This window comes from Saccopteryx bilineata, chromosome 2 (genome assembly GCF_036850765.1).
Source record: "Saccopteryx bilineata isolate mSacBil1 chromosome 2, mSacBil1_pri_phased_curated, whole genome shotgun sequence".
Lineage (NCBI taxonomy): Eukaryota > Metazoa > Chordata > Mammalia > Chiroptera > Emballonuridae > Saccopteryx > Saccopteryx bilineata.
This window is the reverse complement of record NC_089491.1, coordinates 286,350,748-286,370,543: the sequence shown is the minus strand read 5'-3', so window position 1 is coordinate 286,370,543 and position 19,796 is coordinate 286,350,748. Positions and strand designations below refer to the sequence as shown.

Here is a 19,796-nt window from a genome sequence, read left to right as displayed (position 1 = left end):
CCTGTGGGTGCTTATATCTGGGAGTCTCCCGCAGGGTGTCGGGGAGGTGGGCAGGTCATGAGCATGGCCTGCAGTCAGACCTCCCTCCAGGGTCCCAGAGAAGGTCCACTTTCTCCTCTGGTTGGATGCCCGCTCCTTGCGTTCCCTCCAACACCGGTGTCTGATACCGATGTTGCCAGAGTGCTCTGGACACCGTTATAAAGTCCTATTAATACGAAATCCAGACAGCAGCATGCCCTGGCCCTGGCCCAAAGCAGTGCCTGCTAATGCATTTCCTTCTGGCCTGTCACCTCCACGCGGCTGCCCGCCTGAAGCCCAGCTGGGAGGTAGCACACCTCGCTCTGTCTGCTCCCACGCTCCCTTCCAGCCTGTTTGGAGGAACCGGCCTTAATGCAAATGTGTGTGATCCGTGCCCAGAGAGAAGAAGCAAGAGGTCAAAAAAGGTCACTTGCTTTTAAAGGCAGTCCAGCGTGGTGGGAACTTATTGCGTTACTTGCCAATGTTAATGGTTTCACGGCTGAGAGTTAAAATAGGCATCCGTAGCTACACTTCAGTTTTCAGAGAACTCAGCCCCCCCACCCCCGATTTACCCACCTGTGTGGCTTCTTTCTGACTGTGCCAGTGCCCATCTGGACTCAGCCCCATGAAGGACAGCACCGGCTGCTACGACCGCCACATAGGGGTGGACTGTTCCGATGGCTTCAATGGCGGCTGTGAGCAGCTGTGTCTCCAGCAGGTGGCGCCCTTCCCAGATGACCCTGCCTTGTACAACATCCTCATGTTCTGCGGGTGAGTTGAGCTGCCCCTGAGGCCGTCCGGTTTGCTGGGATGGGGGACATTAGTGCTAAAGGCAGTAAAGAATATCCAAATAAACTGGTCACCCCAGGACAGCTTTTCGGCTCTGAGAAAAGAGCCTGCAGGACTGTAAGCGGAGTACTTTTCAAGTCAGAGTTGGCAGGACCCTTGGGGAAGTCGAGTCCCATTGCTGCAGATGAGGGAGATGGCCACAGTCATGGACCACGTACACCAGAATTTTCCAGCTGTGCTTTGTGGAACTGTGAATCAGGTGGCTTGTGACGGCCTTTCCGTGGTCTAAAAGCTTGGGAAAGATGGTGTGAGACTAATCAGCTATCGAAGAAGATGAGGGGGAGGGGGAGGGGGAGAGGGGGGAGAAAGGGGGAGAGGGGGAGAGGGAATCTTTGTGCAGCCCCTCCCTCAGGCAGGGTGATTCCTTGGGGTAGTTAAAGAGCCCTGGGCTGTGGATCGTCTCATTTCCTTTGAGAGAACAGGGCAGGCACTGACACCCCATTTCACTGGTGAAAAAACTGAGGCACAGTGAGGCTAGTTAATTCCATCAGAACTGGGGAGTTGGTAAGTGGGAAGGTTGGGATTAGAATTCAGGCCCTCTAGTTTAATAAAAATTTCTGTAGCTCCTTCAAAATTGGAATTTACACCACTGACTGGGATCATCTTTAAAGATATTTCCATGTTATATTTATAAAGGAAGTAATAATGTGATCCATTCTTCTATATCCCCTAGTTTGTTTGTCTATCATTTCTTCCCCTTCTTTTCCTCCATTCCTCCCTCTCCTCTCTCCCTTTCCCTTCCTTCCTCCCCCCTCTTCCCCTCTTTTTCTTCTTTTCCCTTTTTACCCTCCTTCCCTCTCCCTCTCCCCTCCCCCTTTCACCCCTCCCCCACTCCCCCTCCCCCTCTTCCCCTCTCACTTTCTCCCCTCCCCCACTCCCCCTTCCCCTCTCCCCCTCTCCCCCTTTCTCCCCCCTCTCCCCCTCCCCCTCCCCCTCTCTCCTCTCCCCCTCTCTCCCCCTTCCCCCTCTCTCCCCCTTCCCCCTCTCTCCTCCCCCCTCTCTCCCCCTTCCCCCTCTCTCCCCCTCTCCCCCTCCCCCTGCACCCTTTCCCTAACTCTCAGGGAGAGTGCTTCCTCTTTGTCATAAACCATGCTGGTCACTGGGCTGCAGAGATGAGGTCTAGTTCCTGTCCTCAAGGATCTCACAATCTGATAGGCTTGCAATGGAAACCAGTGTTTATAATAATAAAGCCATACTACATTGTTGCTAAAAGCCAGTTCCTGCTGAATAATCCTGAAGAGATTATTTGGTGGAATACTGTTATTTTTTTGTATTTCATTTTATGTTATTTCTTTGCACCTGAGCAGTTTTCACAATCAGTTTCTTGTACCATCCCAATCCATGAATGGAGGCTCAATCTAAACTTTCATGCCTCTCTAATGTTATCAGCTGTGGTTGGCCCACTTCAGTGAATGGAGGTAAATTCAGCCAAAGTTGCAGAGCTTTATTTATTTCATAAACATACATTTGAGCACATACTCTGTACAGAGCACCGAGTTAGGGGTTAGAGAGAGGAGAAACAGTAGGACACGAGACCTGGTCTCCGCCCTCAGGAGAGTGTGTGGTGGGACACACGGCCATGAACATAGGATCATGGGGGATGGGGTCGTGCGGAAGGGGAGCTGTCCGGATGCTCAATGGATTGAGAGGGAGCTGGCCAGCTTCAAAATTCTTTCCAGAAACACCATGTTTTAGCTAAAGGGTGGCGCCGCCTCGCTATCCTGCCCCAGACCTGGGCTGGTGCTGTAGGTCCTTTGGGGGCCTCGAGTCACATCTGTCGCCTAAACTAATGCAGTAGGTCCCTAACTGGACTCCTTTCCTTTTCAGCCAGAGTTCAGTACACGTGAGTATTCTGCGTGCTCCAAGCCGCTCTATTTAGCCTTGATTTGAGGCTCTTCTGGAAAAACCAAGTCCACAGGCTCTTATAATTAAAGAGCTTTACTCACCTTTGTTCACATGAGTATGTAAATGGTAAATTGGAAAGAACAAGTAGTTCAAGTGCATTAACATGGGCCTCATGTGTGCCTCTGTGAGGAATAATGATAGAAACATTTGATGAGTACCTGCTGTATGCTAAGTACAGCGGAAGTTCTTGAAGTTCATTGTCTCGCTCAATGTCCCCCCTCCCTTTACAGATGTGGAAACTGAAGCTCAGAGAGTTTAATCAGCTGGCCCAAGGTTACCCATAAAGGGCTGTGTCATTGTCATTTCAATATTGCTTCTCACCGCTTGATGCTACGATGATTTGTTCCTCTGTGTTGAACAGTCTTTATCTTATTATAACAATCACCGGAGGTAGTAATAAAAGATGTGTTTTAATGCCATGAACATCCACAAATTCAAAACCTTGTATATTTCTAAGGAGATATATTCAAATGTAATCAATGTGCTTTTTAAATGACAGCTTTTATCAAAATAATTCTTACCCGGACTAACAAATAATAGCCTTCTTTCTATAACCACAGATAAGGTCCAGTTAATGACGTATGGTTGTTGACCCGTATTTACCAACATCAGTATCACTCTTCCATTAGCGTAACAGTACGTGCTTCATGGGGAGGGCACACGTGGAAGGAGGTGCCACACGGCATGCCCTGGCATCTAGTTAGTTCAGTTGGAGGAGGAGTTAATATGGGCAGACCTTGTGTTTGGACACATTCAATCCGAACACAGCTGGAAGATGATCAGTCCTCTTAATTTCTTAGTTGACTTGTCATAGGACCAGATTAGAAGGTCATTAATTTCTTAAGCACAGTGCCTTTTTTTTTTTTTTTTTTTTTTTGGCTGCCTACTTACCCTTCAAACAAAGGCAGGGTCTGGCCATATAGGTCGTTCTGGAGAAAGGCTCCAGAATATCTTGGATTTAAAAGTGTTAAACTCATTGACAAGCTTATCCCCAGTGATTCCTACCTTGACCTCTTTGGAAAATCAGACACTTAGAGGAAGACACACTCCACAGCTCTGGAGGCATTCATCTGCAAAGGTAAGGGGGAGGTTCAGTGTGATCACATGGTGGAAGGATCCTCGGTTTGCAGGCTAAGGAGCTGAGTTATAAAAGGGTCAGAGGTCAAATTGGGATATTCATAATCTCTGGTCATTCAACACACTCCCAATGTCATTCCCCCATTGTAGGGTTGAGTTGACTGCATAGCTCACTGGTAGAATAACCTCTCCTATTTTCCGCTGTGTTAGTTGCATAGAGGATTACAAGCTCGGCGTGGATGGACGTTCTTGCCAACTCGTTGCAGAGACTTGCCCAGAGGGAGGTGACTGTGGGGAAAGCAGGGAGCTTCCCATGAACCAGACCCTCTTTGGGGAGATGTTCTTTGGTTACAACAACCATTCCAAGGAAGTGGCTTCCGGACAAGTGCTGAAAGGAACATTCAGGTGAACCTCATGTCCCTAGAAACTATTGTTCGGGGCTGTTGCTGGACCATCTTCCCTCTAGTGGTTTAGTCGGTGTCAGGTTTTGCATCTTGGAGCAGGATAACTGTGACCCTGAGAGGAAGGGCATGTTCTGTCCCATGGTCTGCTCCAGGTCGGCAATGCTTCTTCCAGAGTTTGAGAACCATGCTTCCTCTGGGCAGACAATAAAATAGGAAATAAAGTCTTATTGTGCCCAGGTGAGGACTGGGAGGTTTTCTGCAGAAACCACCACCTCATGCTCAAGTTCTGACTTCTCTTGGAGTAGAGGAATCAGTGCGTGAGTCAAGCTAACGTGGCGGTCTTCAGCTACGGGCACGGACCCTGCGCGTCCCCGAGGTCCCGCCTTTTCCAGATTCCGAGAGGCCGGGTTTCTTCCTCAGCTTCAACCTAGACGATACATTGCAATAAGTTGAATGCAGAGATGGAAATTATGCTGTCTTCTAAGTCAGACATTTAAAAAATTTGCAAATGTAAAATAAACACTGCTCCTCTCATCATTTTTTATAACATATGTTAATATTTAATGGCTTTATTAATGATATTTCAAAATAACTGAATGAATTATTTTTTTAAATTCTTCCATTTCCAACAGGGTAAATGTTGCTAGAGTTAATCCACATGCAGAGAAGCTAGCTGCCTGGGGCCTTCAATTATTTTTTAACAGTGTAAAGGGGTCCTAAGAATAAAATGTTTCCAACCATTGATTCAGAATATTTCTAGGGCCCTGGCTGGTTGGCTCAGCAGTAAAGCGTCGGCCTGGCGTGTGGAAGTCCCGGGTTCGATTCCCGGCCAGGGCACATAGGAGAAGCGCTCATCTGCTTCTCTACCCCTCCCCCTCCCCTTCCTCTCTGTCTCTGTCTCCCCCTCCTGCAGCCAAGGCTCCACTGGAGCAAAGTTGGCCTGGGCACTGAGGATGGCTCCATGGCCTCCTCCTCAGGTGCTAGAATGGCTCTGGTTGCAATGGTGCAATGCCCCAGATGAGCAGAGCATCACCCCCTGGTGGGCATGCCAAGTGGATCCCAGATGGGCACATGCGGGAGTCTATCTGTCTGCCTCCCCCCTGCTTTTCACTTTGGAGAAATAAAAAAGAGAAAAGAATTTTTTAGAAGATTCTCCGTTTGACCCCTGTTTTGGTTAGGTCTTAGGCTGTTTAAATACTCGCTTTCCAGGAGATGGTGGTGATGGTGGTGACAGTGTGGTGACATGGACAAGCAGTTGATAGCAACCTGAGCCTAGACTCTTATGGCAAACCCATAGTAAATTTCCAAGCCGGTTCTTAGAGTCCGTTTTTTCCATTACGGGCAGTAGACTTTCCCAGTGTTCTCCCTTTTAGCTGGGATGCTGCCGACAGCAAGCAGGGAGCTGTCATACCCAGTCTTGTGGTGGCTGGAGTCTTCTGTGTCATCTAGAAGTGGGACCACGTACACCCTGATCTTATGCAGAGTGGAACAGAGAGTAGGGACAGGGAGGAAAGGACAGTCTGTCTTCTGAGTAATCCTTTTCATCTGGTTTATTTCTCATCCTCCCCAGCGCTCACCCGGCCTCTTACCGTGGTGTCTTCCTTCAGACATGCGCATTCCGTGGGCTCAGAGTAAGGGGAATTTTTTGGCCCGGAAGTTTTTTCATTGAGGGTTGAGGTATGGATTGCCCACCAAGGAGTGGGACTCACCCCAAACACTCGGCAGTAAAACATCTGCCTCTGTTTCCAGGCAGAACAACTTTGCTCGAGGTTTAGACCAGCAGCTGCCCGATGGACTCGTGGTGGCCACCGTGCCCCTGGAGAACCAGTGCCTGGAGGAAATCTCAGAGCCCACCCCTGACCCCGACTTTCTGACGGGTAAGTGTTCCTCCTGCCCTCACTTAACCTGCGACACCGGGAGGCTCCCCTTGGTCTCATAAAATCAAGACACTTGACCTCACTTATTTTGGTTTCAAGGCTAATGATTTCCTTTGTGCACAACAAAAGCTCAGTCTCAAACCTGAACACTGGTAGGATTATTTGTCAGTAAAATTGCCAGTATTGCTATATAATTGTCTGCAAAATACTCATAGTAATACCATTTCCTCCTAGTCTCATTGGGATGCTTTGACAACAAGTGGAATAATAGATAAGAGTTCAGTGTTCTCAGTGACCAGATCATAGTAGAGGTGGAGAGAGGGCAGTGGTGACTATAGCCTAAGTCATCTGTCATTGCCAAGTACGAATGGAACAGCGTGAGACTTATCTGATGACCCTGGATTTGAGTCCTGGCTCTGCAATTTTAGAAAGTGCAGTCCCAGCCCTGGCCGGTTGGCTCAGTGGTAGAGCGTTGGCCTGGCGTGCAGAGGTCCTGGGTTCGATTCCTGGCCAGGGCACACAGGAGAAGCACCCATCTGCTTCTCCACCCCTCCCCCTCTCCTTCCTCTCTGTCTCTCTCTTCCCCTCCCGCAGCCGAGGCTCCATTGGAGCAAAGATGGCCCGGGCGCTGGGGATGGCTCCTTGGCCTCTGCCCCAGGCGCTAGAGTGGCTCTGGTCGCCACAGAGCGACGCCCTGGAGGGGCAGAGCATCGCCCCCTGGTGGGCAGAGCATCACCCCCTGGTGGGCGTGCCGGGTGGATCCCGGTCGGGCGCATGCAGGAGTCTGTCTGACTGTCTCTCCCCGTTTCCAGCTTCAGAAAAAATACAAAAAAAAAAAAAAAAAAAGAAAGAAAGTACAGTCCCTCGGGAGCTCGTGGCCCTGTCATAGGATGGTGAAAACAGCACTTGCCCCCCAGTGCTGTCTCAAGCCCAGTGGTGTTCTTCCCCTGGGCTCATTGTGGAACTAACATATGGGTTGATGGAAGAGGCAAGAGACCCTCAGGGGAATCTTCTCCTCTCTGTGCCTGTGAAGACCCACAAGTGAGCATCTCCTGGACCAATGAAGACACTTCAAAGGCTTCCATGGACCCATAAGAGGCATCTAACTAGGAATCCAGCGTCAGGTGTGAGAAGGCTGGATGTAAGCTCGATTCCATGATCAGTTTTGTTCATTTCTCTGTTACTTCTCTTTCTTCCTCATTCTCTGTCTTTTTTCTTTTATACCTTTCTCCTCTTTTCCTTCCTTCTCTGGAGAATGGACTGTGTTGAGGATAAGCCTCTTCTAGATAGCAAGTTACATTCAAAATTTTAGCTTAGACCCAGATAGCATTAGAAATAGGTCTGTCAGAGGTAGCGTAGCATAAGGATTAACAGTGTAGACTCAGGAGCCTGACAGCTGGGGCTCAACTCTTCAGTGGCTGTGTGATCCTGGACAAGTTACTTACCATCTCTGTGCCTCAGTTTTTTCTTTGTTCTTTTTACCTGTAAAAATGGATATTATACCATCTTCCTTACAGGACTGATATGAGGAATAAATAAATTAATATGTATAAAGTTTATAGGACAGTTCCTGATACACAGTGGCATGTGTATTTGTTAAGTAAAAAAATATGTCAAGTGAGAAAGAAAATATGCACAAACTACCAAATTGTGTTCTTCCTACAGGGGAAGGAGAAGGGAGCAAGACAGAAAACAATCACAGGTACATAGAGTCTGGACCAGATGCAAATCTCATCGAAAGTTGATCCCCTCTAAAAGACAATTACACACACACACACACACGCACACACACACACAGAAAGGGGTGGGGGGGGGAGACAGAGAGAGAGAAAACTTAAACTGAAAAAATTCCAGTGCAGCCTCTGAACACGTCCTAAAGCCCACATCTCTAGTGTCGGGGAACCTTGATCTCTTGTTTATACGTCCTGTGCTGAGACACGCGCTGTGTGTGTAAAATACCTTGTACAGGAAGTGTGAGCCGTACACAAACCGGACAGGGTTCACACCAGTGAGAAACCACCGGCTTCTGCTTCAAGACTTACCAAGACCTCACGCACCGTGACGGGTTGTGGCGGTGAGAGTTACTCGGACCACCAGCCTGGGAGGGCACAGGGTCGCAGCTCTGGATGCCACCGGAACTCCTGGGGAGGAGCAGGTGGGTAAATCTGAGAAACATCAGAAGAGAACATGTTTGGATCTACATCTTTGGAAATGAGAGATACGAATTTGATTGTCAGCCACACAGAAACCTCTTTCTCCTCGTGCCCTCTACCCTGCCTGATCTGGCACATTGGAGGCAAAAGAGGGCAGAGTATTCATTTGGATCACCTTTGTTTTCACGGCCTGGAGAGAGTGAAGTCTAACACTCCTAAGAGTGTAGAGGGGATCCTTCTTAACCAGCTACTTTTGCAGCCAGCCTCAGAAGCGGCGCCGTGTGGGCCGAGAACTTTCCTTTGACATATGAAGGAATCCGTCTGACTTGTTAAAAGCCCAGATGAACTGGAAGAGTCCATTAAAGGGGTGGTTAACCAAATCTCCTCCGTGTTAACTTTCTAGTTCTGGCAACGTTTTACTTGAATCTTTCCCAAGAATCTTACAGAGAAGATCATATCTTGTCACACTGTTGTGCTATTATAGGTCATAATCCCCATAAACCTCCAAGCTGAGAAGATTTGAGCGCTAAAGTGATCTTTAAAATCTTCTATATCAGCATTTCCAAGCATTTCAAAATGCTTAAATAAGTTCTGTCTTCAACTGCATTTGGGAAGACTGTAGTATCCGCCTCTCGGCAATCTGTGCCAATGTAGCTTTCCACAGGTTCCGGACGCTGCAGTGAAGAAACCCTTCCCCTTAGCTAACCCAGCGGTCCCTAAGCCTGCGGAACGAGAAGAGCCTACATCTAACAGCTGCTGCCCTCTTCCGGAGCCGCTGGTCGGAAAACAGAGTAGAATATTTGGTTTCTGTGTTTTTATCATGCCGATTGCTTCCCTCTTCATCAAAGTAGCAGTTCAGAACTCTGAGCGTCACCTGCCTCTTCGGTGGTGTAAGTTGTGTGGAACTCAGTGAGGACCCACCAGGTGGAAACAGGGGAAAGTGATGCACTCATAGCTTGCTGCTGAGCAAGGGGGCCCCCAGCCCCTCACCTCGGTGGAGGCCGGCGGGCAGGCAGGGGAACAGGAAGGCCTTAGAGTGGAGGAGGAAGGCCTCAGGCAGGCCATGATGGGAGCTGGTGGCCATGGGCGGGCCCACTCACCAGGGGTGTGGCATTCAATGTAAATGTCGAGGAATATGTACATATGTATTTGACTTTCTCTGTTGGGAAGTAAGTTGGAAGCAAGAACAAAAACTGGGAATCTGTCAGTTATTAATCAAGTCTTGGACATGTTGGACTGGCATTTTATAGCTGTTAAAATTTGACATCCTAGACTGGTTGCTAGAGATAGTGGTTGGTCTGACTTCCCACAAATCTGATGTGTAGATAATAGACTAGCTTCTTGGGCCAATCACCATAGAGAATAGGTTAGTTTTATGGGCTGATTGTGGCAGATTCTGGGTCAGAGTTCTATTTTTATGTATGGTCTGGCTGTCATCTATGGGAATTTTTATTCTCTTAATTTAGAAAGAGAGTGCAGGAGCAGCCCAAGGAGGGAGAGGAGGCTGCGACCACACTCATGGACAGGTTGGGTGCCACGGTCACAAACTCTACATAAAGATTTTGAGTTCTGTGCTTTTTGGAACTTGTTCGAGGTCAACTATAGGAAATAGACCTGAGAACTTTGGGGTCATACATCCCCCTGACATTTCAAATAAATAACAGGAGAAAACTCCCTCTCTCCCTCCCTCCCTCTTGCTTTCCTCTTTCCTCTCTTCCCCTTTCCTCCTCCCTCCCTCCCTCCCTCTTCCTTTCCTCTTTCCTCCCCCTCCCTCCATCACTCCCTCCTCCTTCCTTTCCTCCCTTCCTCTTTCCTCCCTTCCCCCTTCCTCCTCCCTCCCTCCTTCCCTCACTCCCTCCTTCCCTCCCTCCCTCCTTCCCTCACTCCCTCCTTCTTCCTTTCTTCCCTCCTTCCATTCCTTCCTTCCTTCCTCCCTCCTTTCCTTTGTCCCTCTCTCCCTCCCTCTCTCTCTCTCTCACATAAGTCTATTCAGTAATTTTTTTCAAGCATAGGTAAGGAAAAAAATAATGTTGATTCTTGAGAAAACAGAGTCAGAAATAGTTTGCAAAAAGGAAGTCATTCAGAAATGTGTTCCAAATAATAATAAAATAAAATAAACTAGAGCTGCCTGCATGCCAAGGGTACACAGAGAAAGAATGCTGACTCAGCGGGGAAATGTATCTACTTGAAAATATCCCTTTCTTGTTAAATAATGGAAATATTATCTGAAAGCGGGCACAGAACAGCCTCTGCCAAGCACTGACCATTATGTAACGGTTCCCGGCCGGGCTGGTGCTCCGGCATAAATGCACTCAGTGGCATTGCTGTTTAGAAGTTAAGTAAGGTTAGCAGTTAAGTCATGCGGTTCAGCTACCTGGCTCACCCCAGATGAACGTGGGCCCTGTCATCCCTTTTTCCTCTTCTACAGTCATGTTTCCTTCATTCTTTTCTTCCTCTGTTCTGAACTAAGCCTAGGAATTTTCAACAAAAGCATCAATTAAAGAAGGGAGATTTGTCACAAGCATCTATAAATTATCCATTCATCTAATACCTTTGTGCATTCCATTAATAACAGTAAGGTAACTAATAAATACTTATAAAAATGTTCCTGAATAGCCCATAAAAAAAGGATTTCCGTCATGGAATAAAAATTACATGTCTAGGAATAAAAAAAAAGAAAGAAAGAAATATCAAGTTTGGCCCTGGCTGTTTGGCTCAGTGGTAGAGCATCAACCTAGTGTATGGATGTCCCGGGTTCGATTCCTGGTCAGGACACACAGGAGAAACAACCATCTGCTTCTCCACCCTCCCCTTCTCCCTTCTCTCTTTCCCTCTTCTCCCCTTCTTCTTTCCACAGCCATGGCTCCATTGGTTCGAGTCCATTGGCCCAGGGCACTGAGGATGGCTCCTTGGAGCCTCTGCCTCAGGTACTAAAAATAGCTCAGTTGTGAACATGGCCCCAGATAGGCAGACCATCAACCCCAGATGGAGGTTGCCAGATGGATCCCGGTCAAGGCACATGCGGGAGTCTATCTCCCCTCCTCTCACTTGGAAAAGAAGAAAAAGTAAAATTAAAATAAAATAAAGAAAAAGAAAGGGCACGTTACATAGAACATTTCTCCAAAGCATGCCCATTTATGCCTTTGAGGGATGTGACTGGAGTCTTAAACTCCTAAAAGGAGAATCTCATTTACATGCTTTGAAAATTAACATAAAGGTTAAAAGCCAGAGTAGGTAGTATAGTATGACTGTTGTCACAAAACTTTATGCCCTAAAAGAAGAACATTTGAAAGAAAAAAGTACCCGAAACCTTCTCTAAGTCTTAAGTAACTTATCTTGGATTGCCTGAGATTAAATTTAAGCAATTGATTCACTAAGCACCTCCTCTGACCTTCTTTTTCTTTTGACCTTTCCAACAATTATGTCCATATGATTCGCTCAGAAGTGGAAATTTGGCAGTTGCTCAGCTAATATTATCAGCATTGACAAGCAGCTAATAAATCCCAGCCCCTCTTTATCTAGTCTAGGTAGGTACTAAATTAGTTGATTTAGCCTGAAGGAAGCATGGGTCAAAATGGCAGGATAATTCACTAGGTATGTGTCATTGCCATTATATTTATACACATATACTATCTACATAACTATGTAAATTTACTTTAATATATGGTCACTATATTTGCATATATACATATCTACCACATAGAAATACGCACATGTCTGTATATGTTTATTACTAGAATGTGTACATAACAAACATTTGGCATAGAAATGAAGCTAAAATTGGTTTTCTAAACTTAGCGAGGTGATTTTTTTTTTTTTACTTCCTAAGGCCTATTTTGTTTCTGTAATATTCTATTATGATAGGGTGCCGCTCTCTCTCCAAGGTGATCAAATAAGAACAGCCCATATAGCACCTCTAAGAAGCTACAAAAATGCGTTTCTGGAGAGTGGCCTTGGGTGGATAACTTGGCTTCTCAGAGCCTCAGTTTTCCCATCGATGACAGGAGGACCACATATCAAGTGTATTATTACCGGGTCTGGCACGTCGGTGGACAGACAGACACTCAGTATAAGGCTATCCCTGCCCCTTAACTTAGTGGCGCTGACAATGTCCCTCCTGGTAAAGGAGAAATAAGCATTATCAGCTTCAAAATAATTAAAACTTAAACACTGAACACAAATCAGTTAAATGGGACAGAAAAATCAATGTTATCAGGTACATGAGCTGAGTCAATTACTACAACTATTAAAGGGAGTAGAACTTGCGTATGTTACAGTAAGCCCTAAAGCAGGGGTCCCCAAACTACGGCCCTGCGGGCCACATGCGGCCCCCTGAGGCCATTTATCCTGCCCCCGCTGCACTTCTGGAAGGGGCACCTCTTTCATTAGTGGTCAATGAAAGGAGCACATTGACCATCTCATTAGCCAAAAGCAGGCCCATAGTTCCCATTGAAATACTGGTCAGTTTCTTGATTTAAATTTACTTGTTTTTTATTTTAAATATTGTATTTGTTCCCATTTTGTTTTTTTACTTTAAAATAAGATATGTGCAGTGTGCATAGGGATTTGTTCATAGTTTTTTTTATAGTCCGACCCTCCAACGGTCTGAGGGACAGTGAACTGGCCCCCTGTGTAAAAAGTTTGGGGACCCCTGCCCTAAAGGTTTGTATAAATTTACCAAGGGAATATTACAAAAGAATGGCGGAGACCCCAGCCATGCCTCAGACACACCCGGTGGCCTAGGGCTCTTATGCAGACACCTTCTCTGGCTGGTAAGATGCAAATGATAACACCTATCTCACCAGGATCAAATGACTTCATACCTCCAAAGTGCTTAGCAAAAAATGCCTGGTTAGAGCATGCGTTTAGTAAATGATGGCTGTTGTTACTATGATTCCAGAAATTCTCTCCATCAGATTTTCTCATAATCACCTGCCCTACCAACCTAGTAGATTCAGGATTCGGGAACCCATCGCACATGCTGAGCCCATGTCTTCTCTATCCCTAGGGATGGTAAATTTCAGCGAGGTTTCTGGATACCCTGTGTTGCAGCACTGGAAGGTTCGGTCTGTGATGTACCACATCAAGCTCAACCAAGTGGCCATCTCTCAAGGTGAGTGCAGCACCAAGCTGTCCCTCCCACCTGCCCTGGGGCGTGGGGGTCCTTCCCAAGGGCACAAGCGCTTTTATCCCTCTGTTTAAGATGCAGTCTAAGGGGTAGCCACTGTGAGATAATAAATTCACTGAGATTCACCCTTAAGGGCAAATGGCTGGAACCAGCCCCTCTTCTAAGGACAGATTAAATTGCAAGTTTTATCTTGGATCATAGAAGAGATAGAAAGGGCAAGGCATGGACCACTGAAGATAAACACCTACTTTATCACTTTTTCCTGGGGCCACCCAGGGTGTAGACAGGATATGCAAAAGCGGAGTTTCTATAAATTGACAGAATAAAACTTTCCAAATGCAAGGAGCAATACTTAGAGGTTCAGTGCAGTGAAGGAAATAAGGGAAAGAAGCAAGAAAGGGGCGGGGGTGGGGGTGGAGGAGGGAAATGTGCATCGCAGATTAACAGAGGGATACCCGCCGTACCTCTATTGCCACATGCCTTTCAAAGCCACCGTGGCATCACGGCTGCTGTGGACTTCTGCACCCAGGGGCTCACGCCCGGACCAGGCCCAGCCTTTTTCTAACAGGACACAGGTGTGGAGGGCTGTATGCAAGGAGGCCCGTGGACAGCTGGCCAGGTTCAGCAGGGACTGGATGTGGACATTTGGCCGCAGGCTGTCTTTCAGTCAAATACAATCCCCCTAAACAGGAAGTAAATCTGAGAGGAGCCAGGCAGCTCCTTCCCTCCATTTGTCATTTCCCAGCCCCTGGACTTTTGGTTTTCTGGAACAATAAGCAGTGTAGTAGTGACTTTTCTTCTTCCATTATCTTCCTATTGCCTGTTCCTATGCCTGAAGGCGGCATTCCACAAAGGCTCTTGGTCACTGCGCACGTCTTTCCCACCCTGACCTGTACACAGGCACCCCCCACCCACACACAGCAGAAGTTCTGGGAAGCGATACTTCATCTCATGATGTGAAACTTTCTCCGCTAGTATTTGCGTTTCTATTTTAGACGATGCTATCCTTTTACACTTTTTTTTTTCAGATGATCTTATTTGAGCTCGCTAAATTGATTTAATGTCATGCCTTGTAATTTGAGGAGGAAAAGAAAAAAACATTGACTTTAAGCATTGGGGGTAGATTTAGCAATGTTTTGCTTAACTTGTACAAAGTTAACAACATGGCCAACTGGCTTAGAGAGCTAATTTATTTAGGAACCCAAAGGTCTGATTTAGCTCAATGGAAGCACTCCCCTGAGGGTCCCAGCCTGCTCTGCAGCTCTCGGTGGGCCACACAGGATGTCCACAGTGGGAGCTGACCAGCCTGGGCATCTGGATACCTGCAGGGTGAGTCCTCACTCCTCCTCTTGGGTGATGTTTCCCCATAGCCCTCAACAATGCTCTCCACTCCCTCGATGGGGCAACATCGCGTGGGGATTTTGTGGCCTTGTTGGACCAATTTGGCAACCATTACATCCAGGAAGCTGTCTATGGCTTTGAGGAGTCCTGCTCCATCTGGTATCCAAACAAGCAGGTCCAGCGGCGGCTCTGGCTGGAGTATGAAGACATCAGCAAAGGTGAGTGACATGGTCATCAACAAATCTTACACCCCGTGCAAGTACTGGCACCCTGGGTGCAGTAGGACCAAACTTGAGGGGTCTGTAGGTGAGGGATTCGTGCCGATATCACCTTGATGGTCTGTGTCCATCCTTAAAGTGACCAAGATTTCATTGCTAAAACCCCATCTCAACATATGGGTATTTGGGGGAAATTGTATCATTGCTGTGTGAGTTATTGTAGAGAGAGTCCTCCAAAGGGTTTTACCAGCCCCCGTGCATTCTGCCACCATAGCAACAGCTGTTCTTATGGCATGGAGGGAAGGGAGGGTTGTGCTGCAGTCCCCTCACCTTTCCTTTCCTGGCTGGGAGTCCCGACCTGCCCTGGAGAGCAACCCCTGCAGCAGCTGCCCAGCAAACCCCTTCTCACTCCATCCTGCCCTGAGTTGAGGCCCATCTTCCCTACTGATTTGTGCTGTGAGGAACTCTCCAGTGGCGCAAGGGTCTCTGAAGTTCCAGGTGCCACAAATAAATCCTTGTCCACTGTTTAATGGCAAATTACCAGTCAGTCCAACTACATCTACGGAATTGGAATTTTTCAAACCTTCTTGTAAAGCCAGTATCCACTGCCACCATCACAGCCGCCTGGCCCATGCAGGTTCGCATTAGATTCGGACAGTCGGTAAAGAAACAATGGAGCCACGAACTGGTAGGCCATTATCTTTATCCTAGCTTGCACCCGGCGGGCAAGTAAAAACACACACTGGGCTCCAAAACCCACTTATTCAGCATTCACAAAGCTACTGACTTATCCGAGTTTCCTAGAATCAAAGGTTTCTAGCTCACTAGCCTCATTCTTTTTTGTTCCCCGTCTCCTTCTCTCTGCACAAACTCTGCACGAACTGGCTTCTTTTTCAGCACTCCACCATCTTGGCTGCCTCTGCTCTCCTCCATGTGGCCTTACTCTGCTCTCCAACCTGCTCTCTGCTCTAACGCTAATCTCAGGAACCGAGAGAGCAAGCTCCCGGTCTGCCCCACTTTATAGTGCAGAAATCAAAACCTTTAATCTAATATACAAAATAAGGAAGTCTCTAATACAAAGTCACTTATCTGGGGCATGATGGGATTGCACCACCCCACATCAAAAAGAGTGGGAAAGGCTTAGTCCTAAAACCAAGCCCCAGGATACAAGCGTCTTACCTGCCCACAGCCCACCCCCAACACACATTACTATCACCTGGGCGACGGGCTTACATGTGGGCAGCGCCATCTTTAACAAAGTGAGCATAATATATTTTAACTGCCCAACACTTCTGAATTTGCCTTCTGGTAACAGAGGAGTACTGGCTAATTAATGTGTATTCTGATCAACCAGGACTGGTTTGGGATTGCCATTCATGGTATTTCTTCTCCTGAGCTAATCCTCACAGCGTTCTGAGGATGCCAAGTTAGGGAGGTGTGAGCTGCTAAAGGGCTTGTGGTGAAATGAGCACAGTGGAAAGTCATGAAGTGGGTCATCCTAAGACGTAATGATCGAGGGACCAGGGTCTGTCTGCTGTCAGTAGGCTGCAGTGGGGAAAATGGTCCCCTGTGGCTGAGGTAGACGCTCCACGCAGATTCTGGTCTTGTCTTGCTCAAGAAGTAGCGGAGGAATGAGGGTGTCTTCTGGGTGCTTTCTTCCAGAAGAAGCAAAAGGCTTGTGTCTGGGCTGTGGTTGCTACAGGCGTCACCTCCCCCAAGCCCTGATTCCTTTAAATTCAAAGACACAACCACAGGGTTCTGGTAACCCTTTAAACTTCAGCATCTTGAAATTGTTCTGATTCCAATTTGCCAAAAAGTGAGTGTAACGGAAGCAAACATAGGTAAGACCAGTTCCAGCTGGCAGAGCGTTCTGGTGTTTCCATGCCACATCCTAGAGATGAAACCAAAAGGCTAACTCCTCCTCTGTTTCTGTTTGCCAGTTGTTCAAGGGTTGCCAGACGCTGGGAGACGAGTCTGACCTTCCCCAGAACTCCGCCTGCCCCCCTGCTTCTCTCCCCAGCATTGCAGTGTCCTTAAGGTTAAACACCGAGCCCAGGAGGGAATCTTGCCCATGGCCTTGGTACTGTGCCCTGTCCTCTTTATCTCAAGCCTCCTTGCCACTCAGGGCTACATTTGTCACAGTCCAGCTGTTGGCTTTAGCTCCGTTGTATGCAACCCCTGGCTTGTTATTGATCTTCAAAGATACTCCAACATTTTAGCATCTCTATTTTGATCTCTCTCACTTGTTCATGTGCACCATCCGCCATCCCCGTGTCTTCTCTCTACATTATGGCATTTATCTTCCTTACTGTATGGTCTGATTTCTGCTCTTAAATATGTTTCTCCTCCCTTAGCCCTAATTTCATTTTATTTAAGAAGCCTGCATGAAGGCATGCTACTGGCTGAGAACTATAAGTGCCTACGACGAAGGAAAACTCTCTCCTGCACGCTGAGAGAACTGGACTAGAGCCACAATTATATGCTGGTGGTGACAAGTGTTCCGAGAAGGCTCTATCTACCATGACATGAAAGTGACATGTTTTTGGACAAGAGTCTTTTGATTATATGTTCTTGCCTGCTCTGACTTGAAAAACCTTCTAGTGGAAAGGGCTTCTCTGTTCTTTACTTTTGTACCTATGATCAGAGACCTAAAGTTGCATGTGGATAGACTAGGAACAGAGATTCACCAGGGGTGAAATGACATGAGAAGAGCACAGGATTTAAGGATTGGGACTCTAGAATCTTCCAGGTGACTTCCACTTAGTCCATTAACAATCAGGACCTGACTTGTCATGCCCTTGGCAGCCCTGTCCAGCTCCAATATTTGAGTTCTTATGCGTCCCCCCTTGATGTGAGAAGCTTTCTAGGGTCAGGCATCTGAATCAAGAGCCTCCTTTTCTCTCTGTAAATCACTGTGACAGTTCTCAAGTTTATTCAGCGTCACACTCCTAAGGTCTGGCCCAGAGCCGGGCAGATGGGAAGCTCTCAACAATTGTTGGCTGTTGTTGCTGCTGCTAGTTGTTGTCAGTGGTGGTGGCTGTGGTGGGAAGGGTGGCCAAAGCCCTTCTGATGTAGTGATTTCCCACGTGGGTTTTATTACAGGCACGTGACACGCATTATTTACGCCTGACTCTTGTCGTCTCAGAGATGGGTGTTTTGGGCCAGATCTTCAGAAGGCCACCTTCCCTTCCAAAGGCAATTATTTGTCGTACTGTCACTCCATGGTTTGGCCGTACCAATGTGTAAGAGCAACTGTCTCTACACAAGCCTGGCTGAAGTCAGAAAAATATACTTCCATTTCTGATTGTGTACAGTTAGACCATCTTAATTATTTTTTTACAGAGCAAATAAAATGAAGTGTACCAGAAATGAAATTTCCCAACCTCCCCACTCAACACTTCCAAACTTATGCGTATCATCGTCATTTGCCCTCAGGGCCCAGAAAATGTGGTGACTTCCTCCTCTTCCGGTGACCTCTCCACCTGTGTGCTTGCTCCTCCTCCTCTGCTTCCTCTTAAACCTCAGTCATTCATTGGTCTCTTTCTTTTCAATCTTTACAACCTCTTCAGCCACTGAATTATCCTTTCCTCAACCTTCTAGCTTCCAAAAAATGATATTTTTATCAGGAGGTCTCTATTTTTCTCCTTTTCCTGGTGTCTGTTTCATTGCCTAATATCTGGGAGGATTTTCCTCTCTTGGTCCCTTGGGATCAGCAGGTTAGTCTTCCTGGCCATGACTTCCTCTGCTTCTTTCTTCTTTGCACTTTTTTTTGTCCCCCCCCCTTTAGCTCTATAAATGGATATTTGCAATGGAATGATACCCCATCTCAGTGCCAGGACCCAACTCGGGGTCCAGCACCAAGGGATCCCCTGGTTTGGGAGAGGGCATTGAGTCTCTTCCCACTCCTGAGCCTTTGTGTGTGCTGCCCGTCTAACCTTATCCTCCCTTCTCTGTCCACTCTGCCGTCTCCTCCTTCCCGCTGCTCGGAAGCCGGCTCAGAGGTCAGCGCCCCCACCGCGCCCTCTCCAGTGCTCGGGGCAGAGTTCTCCTCTGCCCATCTGGCCTGTAGAGCTCTGCGCGCGTGTCCTGTGGCCGCGGGCTTCCCAGGTCCCTGACTTGTCATTTCCTGTATGACTGATTTCCATGGTGGTAGACCTGACAGCACTTGACCAGATCTCTCGCTCCTTTTTTTTTTTAAATTTAAAAAAGTTATTTAGACTATTCAAAATGCATAAAGCAGAATAAAGTAAAAAACCAATCTTTCTCCCACTCTTATTCTCCAGTAATCTGGTTCTGCTCCCCAGAGGTAACCAGGCAACCGCTTGCTGCCAGGTTGCTTTCTGTCCAGTCTGGGAGCGCCTTTCTCTAGCATTTGGAAGTAGACAGGGCAAGCTTCAGAAGAGTAGATATATTGGGATCTGATCTTGTCTGTTTTAAAAGTTATATATATATATATAAATAAAATCTGTTGATCTGTCTCTCATTATGTATAGAGTATGTGTGTATATATGCACCCATATGTATATATAGGAAGTCCCGAGTTATGAATGAGGTAGGTTCTGTAGGTTTGAAAATGTTGAAGTATTTATGCCTGGCCTGTGGTGGCGCAGTGGATAAAGCGTTGACCTGGAACGCTGAGGTCGCTGGTTCGAAACCCTGGGCTTGCCTGGTCAAGGCACATATGGGACTAGATGCTTCATGATCCTCCCCACTTCTCTCTCTCTCTTTCTCTGCCTCTCTAAAATGAATAAATAAAAATATAAAAGAAAAAAAGTATTTATATACACAAAAGTAAAAATAAATACTATGTTAAGACAAACATCCAA

General features: G+C 47.1%; 1 protein-coding gene across 6 annotated transcripts in view; it reads left to right on the top strand.

Moving 5' to 3' along the window:
* ASTN1 (astrotactin 1) overlaps window positions 1–19,796 on the top strand; it is a 292,150-nt gene that overhangs the window by 211,625 nt on the left and 60,729 nt on the right. For all 6 annotated transcript variants that reach the window (XR_010729358.1, XM_066261216.1, XM_066261215.1 and 3 more), the window contains exons 12-16: window positions 623–789; window positions 4,060–4,254; window positions 6,003–6,130; window positions 13,292–13,396; window positions 14,782–14,970. Coding sequence is in view for 5 of the 6 variants with exons in the window: in XM_066261216.1 (XP_066117313.1) it covers window positions 623–789; window positions 4,060–4,254; window positions 6,003–6,130; window positions 13,292–13,396; window positions 14,782–14,970 (784 nt within the window). In the remaining variant the exon portion in view is untranslated. The remainder of the gene's footprint in view (window positions 1–622; window positions 790–4,059; window positions 4,255–6,002; window positions 6,131–13,291; window positions 13,397–14,781; window positions 14,971–19,796) is intronic.